Below are 14,768 nucleotides of genomic sequence, written 5' to 3' on the forward strand. Positions count from 1 at the left end.
CCTGGTGAATATGCATGTTGCTTGTCCTGGCTAGTCTAACATGTCCAGCTACACTCATGGCAATATGCCCATAGAGAGAAGTCACTTTCAAATGTCAGCATATGATGCTCTGACACAGGCATTAGAGGAACGGAAGGAAAGACCACTAATGAGCATGACTGAATGTTCTGTTAGTTTCTTGCCTATCAAGTCCATTACTTTGCTTTTCTCCTTGCATCTTGAACTATTTTTTTACCACGTATTGCATTCTCGTCTGTTAGTGGAAGGTTATGGACTCAAAACTAGCTCTTAAAGATTACTAACATGATTACTATGACAGCCCGAAACAGTTTCATAATGATCTAAAAACAGTTTTTGCTTCTCATAATAAAGAAAGAGCAATTTTGATGTCTTTGCCCACATAGCAATTTTGTATTATTTTTCATTTTAGGGAGAAAAGGGGAAAGGATCCAGGATCTGCAATAGAGCTCCTTAAATATTATGTTTAATAATTATTATTTCTTTATTTAATGTTTGTGTGCGAAAGTGTGACCAACAGACTGAATTGACCAAGGACCTTTAAAGAAGCCTTTTAAAGGCAAAATAATGCTAGTCTTATCACAAGTTTTATCTCAGAGAACAGAAACTACAATAAAAATTAAATATGCAATACTAATGGGATAGAGTTGAAACATTTGAGTGTTACGATCTGGGGGTGGGCAGGGTTCTGACTGCAAATGCACTGGAGAGAGAGAAGAAGGGAAAAGAAAAAAAAACAAACCATACAATACCTCAATCAGCTTGTTGGCATGTTCACGGAACACCTGAGCATATTCCTTGACTTCTTTCTCATTGCCATTCTTAGCAGCTTCAATGAGGACCAGGAGGGGAACATTAGTCTCCAGGAAAGAGTCAGAGACATGGTCCATCACAGCTTTGCGCAGCTGTGAAATAAGATGATTTTTGAAAAAAGTGTTAGAATGCCCTTGGTGCATATCCTTTACATACAGACTGATGTCTACCACAGCTTTTTTTGAACTACAGATTACATCCTGACATTATATATGAGAGACAAGAGTCTCCTGAGGTTTGCTGGTAAACTTCAAAAGGCTGAAGTAAAGAAAAAATATTTGATTTGTTTTTTCCAATAAAAGTTCACTGAGCACAAACACTACAGTTTAAAGTTGAAGACCTAGTGGAAAGAGGGAAAAAGAAGTTCACAAAAGAAAAAATGTACCTGTCTGCGAAGGTCTCTAGTCTTCTTTGTCATTCTATCAATGGCAGTGTTCAGAGCATCACTTCTGTCCTTTCTTCCTGCCTGAAACATGGACAAAAGTAGTAATTAGTGAGTAGAATGACAGTGACCACAAAGTTTCCAGCTCATGTGTCAAAAATCCTGAAAAGTCTTGGGATCAGATCAAATTAAATCAATATCAAACCTAAAATATTAAACAGTCTATGGACTTGAGTAAATAAAAGGCAAAATGACCAAAATATTCATATCTGTAAATCCTCCTTTGCATCTTCTGTGACGTCTTTTCATTTTTAAACCAACAGGGTAGTTATACGGTATGTACTTTAACGTCACCCAACCTCTTCTGGAGCTGACTTGGGTCACCCTGTAGGTGTTACTCTGAAATGAAATGTAATTTTCAACAAGCTTGAGCTATTCTGCTTTGTGGAGCTAACTCACAGCAAGTAATGGACAGAGAACAGAATACCAGCTAACAATTTCAATTAATAATATATACACACTGAAAGTAAGCAGGGCAACAGCCACCATATTGGCTTTTATTTTTATTTATTTTTTTAAAACTTCTTTACATTATATCAGTGTCATATTTAATGTGCAATGCAACCTCTGAAGTGCTTCTGTTGGTTGCAAACTGCTTTTAAATCCAAAATTTTATTTATGCATGGATTGAAGAGGGAAAAAAAAAAAAAAAAAAAAGCTACCCAAATCCTTTCAAAGCCTCTCTACCACCACTCTCTTCATGGATATGCTATAAAGACCTGTGTGTGTACACCATTAAAAGTAGTCTGGTAACAGCCAACGTTTCTAAATCCAATGGGCTGTCAAACTTGAAACAGTTTTAAATGATTTTATGTTTGTCACATTTGTGACTCTAATTTGATTCAGGGCTTATAATATTAAAAGTACTCATTTTGTTTCATTATTCCCCCTCACTAATTTTTATTACAATGCTGCCCAAGTCCTTTGGTCATTTTGTATTAGAATAAGCCATTTGTCTTCAAGCTTTAAAGGCCAACATTAGCTCCCAACTGTGGAAACTATTGAGAACAAAGTAAGGACTGGATTGGCTATCATAAGGTGATTTAAGTAGAGGTGACTTAAAGACTGTTGCTACGCAAAAGCACTATGACTTTCCCAAAGTTGGTCAAAGGCCCACAAATATATCAGTCTTTTACATTTAAACCTATGCATCCGTTTCTGGTTTAAATAAGTTCTTAGTTGTATCCACACAAGCAACACAAATGCTGAGGGGCTACTTTGCAGTGAACACACTCATAACTACGGAGTAGTTGTAGTAGAGAGATATTCAATCGCATTCTGCAAAGTACAAAAGAAAAACATTGAAAACTTTTAGAAACGCTTAAGATGAAGTGAGAAAGAGTGAAAAAATTCCCAGATAGTGGAGAGCCATAAAATTAGAGCAAAATTAGATGGACAGGAAAGGTCAGAGTAAAGGCAAAGGACCAGTTGGACTCTGGGCTCTTCTTCCCCTTTATAATGCTTAAATCAACTGCAACATAACACCATGGATGGTGGTAGCATTGACCTACCCCATCCCCCACTGCCCTATGCCCGTTGGGGGCTTGTGCACACAGTTAGGGGCCGTGGAGCTCCACAGCACTAATCCCCTGTGATTTTGTGCTGGCTGGATACAGTGCTGTGGTAGGGCTTTAGCCTCCTTTGCCCCAACACTTTCAATCCTATTTCATTCATGCCTAGCCTATATTTCATTTCCACGCCAAAGGGTTCTAAAGCACTTCTTCAGGTGCTCATTATGGAAGCAGTTTCTCTGCAGAATCTTTTATGATAGTCAGGTGAGTATATCTATCTCCTTTAGGACAGATTTAGGAACATCCCGTTCAACAAAAACCCACTAGTGTGCGGGATTATCTTAAAAAATTCAATGGAAACAAGTCTGCCCTATGAGTCAAATAATATGCAGTCAATATTATTGCTTTTCAACAATTCAACATTATTGCTTTTCAAAGTTCATCTTAGTTAGATTTATAAGTTATAAATTTATTGAATTTTAAGTATATCCTAAGCACAATTTAATGTTTCCCCCCCCTTTTAAAATTTCCTTTACAACATGCCGAATTGCAACTAAGGCGGCACACAGACAGATGGAACATTCCTCTAAGGTTTTAGTATTTTTACATGTTTTCTCCCATTTTGGGGATACAGGCTAAAATAGATGTGGAAAAACACAGCAACATGCAGGACAAATGACCTGCAAATTCACAGCCAGATAATGATGGGGCTTACTTTTTCTGTATTCCAACTTGAATTGTGAAAAAACAGAAAATATGTAATTCACCATCACCACCATCTACAATCAGTGTGCATTGTTACGTTGCTTTCATTACAGAAAGTTGGCTGAAATAAGCATAACAATGTTTAAAATCCATATCAGATAAATTTAAGGAGACTGGGGCCGAAGAACCAACTTTGAGGAGGATACCATCTGTTCTTCATACCATTTCTGTTAAGTAGTCTGCCTGATTACAATTTAATTTGATGCATATACCCAAAAACCCATCTCAACCACACATTAAATAATGAAGAACTATAGGGACAAGGGAATAAGGAATTTTTCATCACCACAGTTCATTTCACACCTCGACTTTTCAGCTACCTCAGTTTTTCTTCCAAAATGGACGAACAGCAAAATAACAACAAACAAATAAGAAGAATAAAAAAAAAAAAAAAAAGGGGGAATTCAAGAGGAAAAAAAAAAAAAAAAAAAAAAAAAAGATCACCAAAAAAAGAAAAAAAAACCATTGGGATGCTTTTCCAGTTCTCTTGTCGTTGGCATACTTTAACTGGTATCACGGTACAAGGAAGATAAAGCAATTGAGCCCAAGACTTTGGGCTCAATTGCTTAGTCTCAGTTGAGTACTTCTGCTTCTGATAGACGCTAAAGAGTTCTCTTTTTTCTATTTCCAGAACTCTGAAATGCAAACATCTTTTGACAGAAAAAATAAATAAATAACTAAAATCACAAAATAGCTTAAGGTCAAGTAGATGCATGTTAGCATTAGTAAATTTCAAATCCTTTTAATGCGTCATATGAATAACCAAGTACTTTTCCTTGACCTTTACATTTTAAAAGCTAGCCTAACTTAACTTCAAAGGAGCTGGCAATTGATCACATGCCTGTCCTCAAAAGTTAAAGAACTGCAACCAGGATATGTAAATTTGACACCCTATGTTAGAACTGCTGTAGTAAAACCTGCTTTGCTGTGTTCTCTCTCTCTCTTTTTTTTTTTTTTTTTTTTTTTTTTTAAGGTTTATGTCCTATGTATACATTTATACATACAGTCTGCAGAACAGCAGTAAGGCGAGGCTGAGATTTACAGCTGTGGTTAATTTCAACAGCAAGCTGCCGCAACACGTTCAAGATATCAATATTCTGAAGGTGACGAGCCAGTGGGAGGGAAGGGGGATGCAAGAGGGAGGTGGAGGAAGACTAAGGTGCACAAGCACTGTGTATGAGGCAAAGAGCAAGTGACTGAGCAGGAGAGTGAGAGGGTGTTTGTGTGTGTGGGAGAGAAAAAGAGAGAGAGAGAAACAGTAGTGATGATCGACGCCAGGCTGCCACCACTCTGTAGCAGTGAGTGGCTGCAACAAAAAAGCACAGAATAACATCCCTGACTCCCTGCTCTGCTTTTTTCTCTCTCTCCCTGCGTCTCAGCTAGCAGACGAGGGCTCCGCTCACAGCTCTGCAGAGGCTATGCTGAGACTGAGCCGGCGTCAGAAGCAGGATCTCTGGCTGCCATCAACAAGTTAGGGTTGGAGGACCACGGCAATGAAAGAGAAGCGCTTGATCTTCAATTAACGGTCTGAGCTGACACCATTGCGGAGGAAAGGAAACAAAAGGGTAAAAAAAAGAAAAAGAAGAAAAAGGGAGAGGGGGGGTCTGATCACTGGAGTCGCTCTGGATGCAACTGATCAACTTAAAAAAAAAAAAATTTTCAAGGATTCGTGGGCTGGAAGAAAAAGATTCAACCTCTTCTATGAGCCTGGATTTTAAAGGACTAACAAAATAAAAGGAATAAACATCTAGTCGGGACATGGAATTTCATATTTTGTTTGAATTGGGTGGGTTCAGAATTGCTTTATTTCCCAAGAGGCTGATTCCTTTTGTGCTTAATCAAAAGGGCTTTTTCCCTTTGGATTTTTCTTCCATCTGGTTGCTCCAAGAGTCTGCGGAAAAGGACAGTTGAATGCAGCCTCCGATGTGCACAAAAGAATGGGTAAGTTAGCCCCTTTATATGACAGGTCTGGACATGAATAGGGAATACAAGTAAGAGTGAGGGAGGCTGAGGACTAAAAGCTCTTCTGCCTAGTCTATTTACTGCAATGGTCCTTCATTTTTCCTCCTTCAGACAGAAGAGTTGGAAAGACATACATTTTAAACATTTGTATCTTCTAGAAGATCTCATAAGTGATAAAAAAAGACCTAATAATAATTTTTAGAAAATCTTTTATTTTTTCCCTGAACAGATAACAGATCATAGGGGAGAAAGAAAAAAAAAAGCATAGAGCACTTAATGAAAAATGAATGACAATATTAAAAAAGAAAATTATGTTCGAATGAATAGCACAAAATGCGGACCAAAACAGGCTTAATATAAACTGTAAGGGAGTGGAGAGGTGAAAAAAAAAAAGTCTGCCTTATGTATGCAGCTGATCATTAGAAGCCTTGCTGAGAAAATGACATCTCCATTAAACCGAATCTCAAGGGTATTATGTTTACATACACTGTTAAAGTTGCCAATGTAAAATACCTTAGCAGCTATATGTAAGGACAAGACAGAGCATACACAAAAAAAAAGCATAACTGCCAGCATGAATTAGTAATAAGTACTCTGCAGAGATTAGCTTTCCCGCCCACAGTTCATTTTCTTGTCTTTGAACCCACCCAGGTTTCCATTCAAGGTGGCCATTGGTGGGACCTGCACCAGCGGCTCTGTCTGTGATCAGCATGCTCCTAGCGTGCCTGTTGTCTCCTGCGTTGTGTACAACCTGCCCTCAAAAATGCCGCTGTGAGGACCTACAGTTTTACTGCGACACCCAGGGGCTTAAGGCACCCCCAGATGGTGTGGACAAGGGAGCCCTGGGGCTGTCATTACGACACAATAGTATCACTGAGCTCAGCCCTGATCAATTCTATGGTTTCAGCCAGCTCACTTGGCTACATCTAGACCACAACCAGATAACCACCGTACAAGAGGATGCCTTTCAAGGGCTCTATAAACTGAAGGACCTCAATTTGAGCTCCAATCGTATCACCAAGTTGCCCAACACAACCTTCATCCACCTCATCAATCTTCAGATACTGGACCTGTCCTTCAATCAGATGACTGCTTTGGAGCCAGAACTGTTTCACGGACTGAGGAAGCTCCAGATACTCCACCTCCGCTCTAATTTACTTCGCACCACACCTGTTCGGGCATTTTGGGACTGCCGTAGCCTGGAATATCTGGGCCTAAGCAGCAACCGTCTCCGAAGCCTGGCACGAAATGGATTTGCTGGGCTCATCAAGCTTAAAGAGCTCCACTTGGAGCACAATCAACTGACCAAGATAAACTTGGCCCATTTCCCTCGCCTTGTTGCCCTTCAATTTCTATACCTGCAATGGAATAAGATCAGCAACGTAACATGTGGCATGGAATGGACCTGGACCACGCTGGAGAAGCTGGACCTCACAGGAAATGAAATTCGTGTCCTGACCCCTGATGTGTTTCAAACGCTGCCAAATTTAAAAGTTTTGCTGCTGGATAACAACAAACTGAGCAGCCTGGATCCCCAAGTCTTGGATATGTGGCAGTCTTTGGGTATGATTGGGCTGTCCAGCAACCTTTGGGAATGTACCAAGAGGATTTGCTCTCTTGCCACTTGGCTAAGCACCTTTAAGGGAAGGTGGGAGCATTCCATCCTCTGTCACAGTCCTGAATATGCCCAAGGTGAGGAGATACTTGATGCCGTTTATGGATTCCAACTTTGTCAGAATTTTTCAGTACCAGTTGTTCAGACCATTAGTACAACAACAGACGCTACTACAGCTGCAGAGATCACAAGCTCCTTGTTTGGAATTATGCAGCCGACCCCCACACCGGACTATGCAGAGGATTTTGGGAGCTTTACCACAGTCACTACCACAACAATCACAACACAAACACCACGCACTGCTCAAGCTACTACTGCTCCATTGGAAGAGGCAGCTGTAACGGATGACTTCGCAACTGCAGACAACACTGTTATGACTCAAAGGGTTATCATGGGAACTATGGCCCTTCTTTTTTCATTCTTTTTCATCATTTTTGTTGTCTATATCTCACGGAAGTGCTGCCCTCCTACCCTGCGCCGGATACGCCACTGTTCGGCTATTCAGAACCGCAGACAGATGAGGACCCAGCAACGACAGCCTATGGCAGACCTAGCTACGCAGGTACCCTATAATGAGTATGAGCCCAGCCATGAAGAAGGGGCACTCGTGATCATCAACGGCTACGGGCAGTGCAAGTGTCAGCAGCTGCCTTACAAAGAGTGTGAAGTATGAACTCTTATTTATTCCTAGAGCATATGGTTTGTCATTTGACCATTTCAGATGATACAGGGTTTGCTTTTTTGATTTTTTTTTTCCAGTTTATGTAAAAAGCATAATTTCTACAAGTGAGATTTGAGAATATGTGAGAATGCTACAATGGCAGAGGTTGGCCAGTTACGGGACGTTGTAGAGATAGTCACAAATTTATTTTTCTATGAATGCAAGGTTGTTCATATCAGGCAGGGGCAATCATTTTAAAGAAGAAAATTGTAAACTGTGAGATCTGTCTCCACCACTGTCTATATTCTGCAGCACAGAGAAACTACTTTGCCAAGTGGCCCTCTGCTAACAGAATACATTAAAGGAAGATGTGATTTATGTATTTTCTTTTAAAAAGTAAATATTTGAAATGCTGTTTCTAACTACACCATAGGCAGTCCAAGCCAAACATTCAATCACAGGGGCAAATGAACAGAATCAATTATCAAAACATTTTGTTTTGTAGCTTTGTTTTGAGAGAACTATAATGCATTAAAGGGCACTAAGACCAAACTCAAATTATGAATTATAACTGTAAAGTAAATGTCATTATTGTTATGTTATAAATAAAGAAATCTGTTATGGATAGAAGAATCCTGAAATTCTATTGAGTAATCACTAATGACATTACGTTTATCAAATCTGACATGGTTCCACAGTTTCCCACCAAGAATACATTTGGGTTGCCCAACTCAAATAACAGAAAACAAAAAGAAGAAGAGAGGCTGTATTGAGTAAGAATGAGATTTTGTTTTATTTCTAAAAATTTGGATTTCCTCCTAAATTTCTTCTGTGTGGAAATGCAACTGAAAGTGTGGACTGAGAATGGAGAATTTATGTTCAATTATATAAATTGAAAAAATTACCTCTTTAATCAGACGTTACCCCCGTGAATGCAAAGCTGTTTCGCAGCCGACTCGAGTTAATGGACGTTTGAGCTCCCACCCACGAGGGCTCAGCACCACAAATAAATTCTCAATCTGTGGGACAGACTGAGCAAGTGTGATTAACTTCCAACACACTACACTGCTTAGAAAAAACTCATGGATGTCAGCCTCACCTTAGACATGGAAAATTATCTACAATGATCTGTACATGGATTCTCCATTTTCAACTGCCATACAAACTGTGACCACAGTATTTCCAACAGCTTTAGGTAGTTGATTACAATTAACTGATGAGCTATATTATACCAGGATCAATATACAGACAAGCTAGTGTGAGGGTAGCAAGTGACAAACGGTAAAAAACAGCCCAAATGCCAGACAGGAGCGCGTTTTATTCTGAATACAAAACCCCAGTAGCCTGTGCTCTTTACTGCTTACACCCTAATCAGTCCTGACAGGCTCAAGATTGAACCAATTAAAGCAAGGCAAAACGAACTTAATATTCTGTCACCCACGCCAGTGATCTAGAAACATTTAGCCATGCTACCACTGAAAAATAATACAGTATAGTAATCCTTGTGACCAAAAATCATCCGTGAATATTTATTTATTTTTTAAGGTATTGCTCTCGTTAGCGAAAAATGCATTTCAGGTCCTGGGTTAGCACTCGAAAGTGTCAAGTTAAACTGCGGTCAATACCCTGAGAGCAAATGGAGATCCAGTGATAAGCAAACAGCAAGCCTGGGTCAGGACACATTTGTATGCAGCAGGGAGAGGATGTGCATTAGCATCAGACTAAAGCTGCTGCAGTAGCTTCGCACTTCTTTGTGTTCAATTTGGTAGTGGGGGCAGGGTGAAAGAGTGGGACTGAGAGGAATAGATAGGACGATGAAGACCGAGTTTAACAATGGGTTAATGTCTTTTTCTTAAAATTATCGAGCATCCTTATGGGCAAGTAAAAGTAGTAGAGAATGGAATGACAGAATGACAGCACTTTAGGCGTGAAATGTACCCTGACCAGAGTAGCAGCAACTTCACAGCTAATCAAGTGTTGAGCAGTCCAATGTTTGAACACTATAAAATTCAAGTACTCAGTAAGCGATTTTATGATATTTATTATCAATTCCTAAGACTAGTATTTTAACTCGTGTTTACCAAAGTCTGCAATTAGTGATGACAAGATGCAGCACTTTTAAGTGAGATGTCTGGTTTTGAACAATTAGGGTGCAGTTCATTGGCTGATGCCCCCTATAGGTAGGGAGGAGGTACCATTTGTGGCTTTGTCTTTATATTGAGCTTGTCAAAATTTGGCTTCACATTCAAATGAATGCTTGCGTGTCAACGTGTCTCAGCACATGCTCATAGGATGCCTACAACAACTTAAGAAAGTGCTTTTGTAAACCAAAAATTGTTATACTTCATGTCTGAATTGAATGAAAGCATTGCATACACTGATCATATTTTTAAAAGTCAACCACCTCCATTTTCTAATTTAATTTTCTTCCAGCTTAGCACTGCTTTAACTATTGCCCTTCTAATCTGTCTTGCATGTTCAAGAGTCAAAATTCAGTTGAATATTTCCTAATCTCATTCAGCAAACTTTATGGGGAGACTTCGTTTTTGATAACACCAAGTATGGGGATGTATATGGAATTCCTATAAAGTTCTGTCAATCATTAGACATTTCACTGTTTAAGACTACAGTTGTACCAAGTGACTGAAAATCCACAAATTTGTAGAAATATGCATCCCTTTGCACTCTGGCTCTTTGTAATCTGTTTTTGTTTCCTCTTGTCATCCTCTAGCCCTTGTTCCCACCCTGCCTAAAAATTAAAAAAAGGAAAAGAGAAAAAAAAAGAAAAGAAAAAAAAAAAGAACCAATCCCCTCTCTAACCCAACCTCTTTGTGCAAAATGAATGCTTTTCTCTTCCCATTTTCCTTTTGTATTGTAATATGTACAATTTCATATCTGTATAGTGGATAAGATGTGCCAAACTGAAAAAAAAAAAAAAAAAAAAAAAAAAAAAACAACATTGTCCCCTCAAAACATATATTTTTTAAATAAAATGATTATAATTTACAAGGTGTTTACCAACTGATGGATGCTCACAACTTGGTTTGATCTGTAATTGCACTTTAGTACAGTGTATAAATCGTGATACTGCAAAAATCTGAACATCAACAAAGTGAAATTCAACCCTTGTTGACATTCAAGAAGGATATTGTTTAAATATTTATAGTTTAAAAAATTAAATTTTTTTGCTATGCGGATTCATGTTTATGGGTATCAAAAGTCTACTTTTTCTTTTAATTAACCAATTAACTGATCTTTTAGTTTACCACAAGCTATAGGAAGCCAAGGCCATCTGTACAAAGAGCTGTTTTTTTGTTGTTTTTTAATAAAAGAGTCAATAGTGAAAAACCTACAAACTAACACTACAATTAATAACCAGTAATTATGCTATTAAAGCATTTCCAATCTTATGTAAGACTGAACTGTTGAGAATATTAACTGCACCAAATTTATCATTTTACATTGACACTGGTCCTATTTGATTAAATGCCCAAAATTAAATGACCTATATATAAGCATTGCATTTACAGATAATGATCATCAGCTAACACCAGCAATATTTATTGCTGTCCATTTTTCTTGGATGTCAGAGCAAAAATCTAGAGATTAAACTTTGGAATTGGAAACTATGTCACAATGTGATATTTACTTACATGAAGAAAATCAAAACCACAAACTAAGAGACTTCACACTTTGTGTGGGCTAATAGATTGTAGGCAACATTAATGGCATGGGAGTTTCATTTTTCTTAGTTTTTACAAGTGACATTTAAAAACAGTACTACTGTCTTTGAGTCTAGTTTCAGATGAAAAAAAACAACAACAAAAAAAAACAAAAACAGAGTAGTAGATATAATTCATCTATAATTCATCGACGCAAAAAAAGTCTTAAACTTCTATGTGCAAAATATAAAAGAAAAATACTATGAAAGTGAAACATGACATTCACACAAGACAAAGTAAAGCAATTTACATAAAAACAACTGAAACAACAGAAAAGCCTTTGTTTTATTATTTCAGTGTCCATATTTTTTTCTACAGTTGTATAACACTCCAGTAAATACAGTTATTGGCTATCTAAACTCTGGATTTTCGAGCCACTCTCTAATCTCTGCTTAGTGCAAGTATTACTACCACTGCAAACAACAATTCCAATATTGTTTTGATTTTAGACACAGACTCAGTACTTGAATCCAGACAACTTCCTGATTTTTTGGATGATTAAACAGAGTAAAAACTGAACCCTACCCATGTTTGTTCTCACTCACTGACTGCTTTAAAACAGCTAACTGAAAACAAAATAATATCAAAATAAACACTGACAGATTTTTGTTCAAGGAGCTTTCTATAATTTACGTATTTCTAATCATATTTTTAGTGCGCACTTGTGTTATATTATGTAGAAATTATAAAAGCACAGAAAGTGGTTAAGCCATTTTCTTCATATAACTATTTAAACTGAGGATTGAAACAACCATCAAGAAAACTCTAACCTATGGTCTTACATTTGTCAGAAGGTTCAGATAATAAACCTAATATTCTTAAAAAGAATATCTTATTAAAAGACTCCAGAGAGTTTCTAGTACAAATTCAAACAGAAGACAGCTCCATATGTGCATGTGCAGTTTTCAAAGATGCTGTTGTAGGGAATATAACCTTACGTGGCATTCCAACTACAAGAGTCACTTCAATTTTACCTGATCTTTTCTGATGGGGTTTACAAAAAGCAAGCTTCCATAATTAACCTGAAGGGTGTAGCCAAGTGAGGAAGGCACAAAACTGAGGAGTCTGACAGCATAGCTTCGGCAGTGTGGTTCAAGGACTCAGAACCCATGTATGTTTCAGGTACTCATTATGAGGCCTCCAATAAATCTAGAAAATGCTTACTAGGAGGGACACATTGATCAGGACTCTCATCAGCATATAACCCCTAATGTACTTATTGCTTAAATTTAAAGCCATTCTCCAAGGATATCACTGGCGAGTCCTAGCACAAACAATAGAGAATTACAAACCAATAGATATGCTTGAATATTTAGCCTAATAAGTTAAAATCCAATTCAAAATTAGAACAGCACTTTTAAATCACAAAAACCTATGGCTGCCATGTTACCATATTACAAAATATCCCAGACCCAGCAAGTCTGCCACTGCTGTCTCATAACCAGAGAGAAATGGTCTAATATTAGGCCTGCTTTAAGTAAACAGCAAAAATTCCAACTCCAGCCTAATCAAACCATGTTTTCTACACAAAACAAACACCAACGTTGCTTACACCACTTAAACCATCTGGTACTTAACTGAAGGATAAGCTTTGTTTTCTGAAAGGTACCTAAGCCCTTAGTTTTAAAGCTTTAACTTTTTCTATATGTAATATACATGTTCTTCGCAGTCTGTTTAGGTTTTAGATTCAACTATAGTTCCAAGATACAGGCACTCAAAGACAATGGCCTTGCCTGGCTAATAACTGGATTCCATATTCTCAGTTACATCCATTTTAAGATGTGCCACTTTGGCTCTGAGGCAGCCACCTCTCTACGTAGACAGACACCAATCCTTCTCAATCTCAACAGTAAAGGAATATTAGTGTTGTATTTGAAAGTGTTTGAAACTTAGAACAAGATAAGAAATAAGTGACAAGATCAAACTAAGAAGCCTTTAACAGTGTACTCACAGCTAGAGCTAGCTACTCTGTGTCAAAAAAATGCAATATTGAAAGAAAACATTTAAACTGATGTACATTCATTGAAAATATTATGGTGCTAAATATGAGTCTACCTTAAGGACAACTACCATCAGAAGGACCATCTGCATGCTTAAGCTCTTGCTTCAGTATTTTTCAGTATATTACACTTAAATTGTTTCCCCAGCTCTCAAGTGACCAAGAAAGGGACATGGCAAAAGGTCAAAAGTTAACTCAGAAATTTGTAATCTGAATTAATACAAATATATTAATATAAAGACAAAGCTTGCCACAGCTGCCAGCAAATTATTTGAAACAAGCTGTCTAATGCAGTTCATAATACACCCTGTTAAAGAAAGGGTGTATCTCATTTACCTGACAGCAAAGCTAATCAAAAAGCCTGGAATTCACCAGCAAAAGATCAGCCCATCAATGAAATGTAGCCTGAAGGGCTTTTACTGACAGACCAGTGTTTTATGAAGGCTGTAAATACAGAAAAGCCTTTGGGCTTCTAAATCTTTCCCCTGTTACATTGTGTGGAGTGCAATTTGTTTTAATTATCCATTGAGATGAGATTACAAATAGATAAATTGAAATGCTTTCACGCAAGTGTTTCAAAGACAGAAAAAACCAAAAACAAACAAAAAAACCTGTCACTCCGCCACCCCACCCAAATCTTTTTGGTAAGAACAGTTTATAATAATCTCAACCTCTGGGTACAATATCAAACACAATTTGTGTTTGTTTCTTTGTTATTTGTTGTTGTTGTTTTTTTTTTTAAATACGTCCTCATGTAAAATCAATATCCACATTAGTGTTGTGGACTTGTTAGTAACATATAGCCTGTAAGGGTACCAGGTAATGAAGGTACATGGCATGAGATACAAACCTAAAAAGTACTTAAAATGAGAGGCACGCACAGTGTAGGAATAAAACAAAATTCATTTTAGATGCCCAAGGCAAAAAGACAGCGAGAGTTAAGGAACGAGTGATGCACTAAGAAAAGGGGGCACAAACAAGAAGACTGAAACTGCAAAAGAAAGAAGTGAAACAGAACTCAGCAAGGAGAAAGCAGAGTGTGGGAAGAGAGCTACACCAAAAACCACAAGCAAGGAGGACAAGCTGGGTTCCACTACATTGGCCAGGTATGTCTTTTTTGCCTAAGGTGAAAATGATAATATATCCTATCAAGTTGAAGAAATTTAAATGTCAGTAGCTGTGTATGTCAAAACAAACGTCACTCTCCAATGTGAAATGAAACCCTGACATGCCGTGAACAAGGGATGCATTATTAATAAA

The 14,768-nt window shown here is 37.8% G+C and overlaps 2 protein-coding genes across 3 annotated transcripts in view; one reads left to right on the forward strand and one right to left on the reverse strand.

Annotated features, from left to right (window-relative positions):
* Nucleotides 1–14,768, reverse strand: part of ctnna1 (catenin (cadherin-associated protein), alpha 1) — a 72,971-nt gene that overhangs the window by 36,979 nt on the left and 21,224 nt on the right. For both annotated transcript variants that reach the window (XM_031745255.2, XM_031745256.2), the window contains exons 8-9: nt 1,217–1,297; nt 771–923 (exon numbers count right to left, since the gene is read on the reverse strand). In XM_031745255.2, the coding sequence (XP_031601115.1) occupies nt 771–923; nt 1,217–1,297 (234 nt within the window). The remainder of the gene's footprint in view (nt 1–770; nt 924–1,216; nt 1,298–14,768) is intronic.
* lrrtm2 (leucine rich repeat transmembrane neuronal 2) lies at nt 4,778–8,318 on the forward strand. Its single transcript, XM_031745257.2, has 2 exons — nt 4,778–5,490; nt 6,163–8,318. The coding sequence occupies exons 1-2, from the start codon at nt 5,487–5,489 to the stop codon at nt 7,797–7,799; spliced, it is 1,641 nt and encodes a 546-aa protein (XP_031601117.1). The 5' UTR covers nt 4,778–5,486; the 3' UTR covers nt 7,800–8,318.

The sequence above is a fragment of the Oreochromis aureus genome, linkage group 2 (assembly GCF_013358895.1).
Source record: "Oreochromis aureus strain Israel breed Guangdong linkage group 2, ZZ_aureus, whole genome shotgun sequence".
Taxonomy (NCBI): Eukaryota; Metazoa; Chordata; class Actinopteri; order Cichliformes; family Cichlidae; genus Oreochromis; species Oreochromis aureus.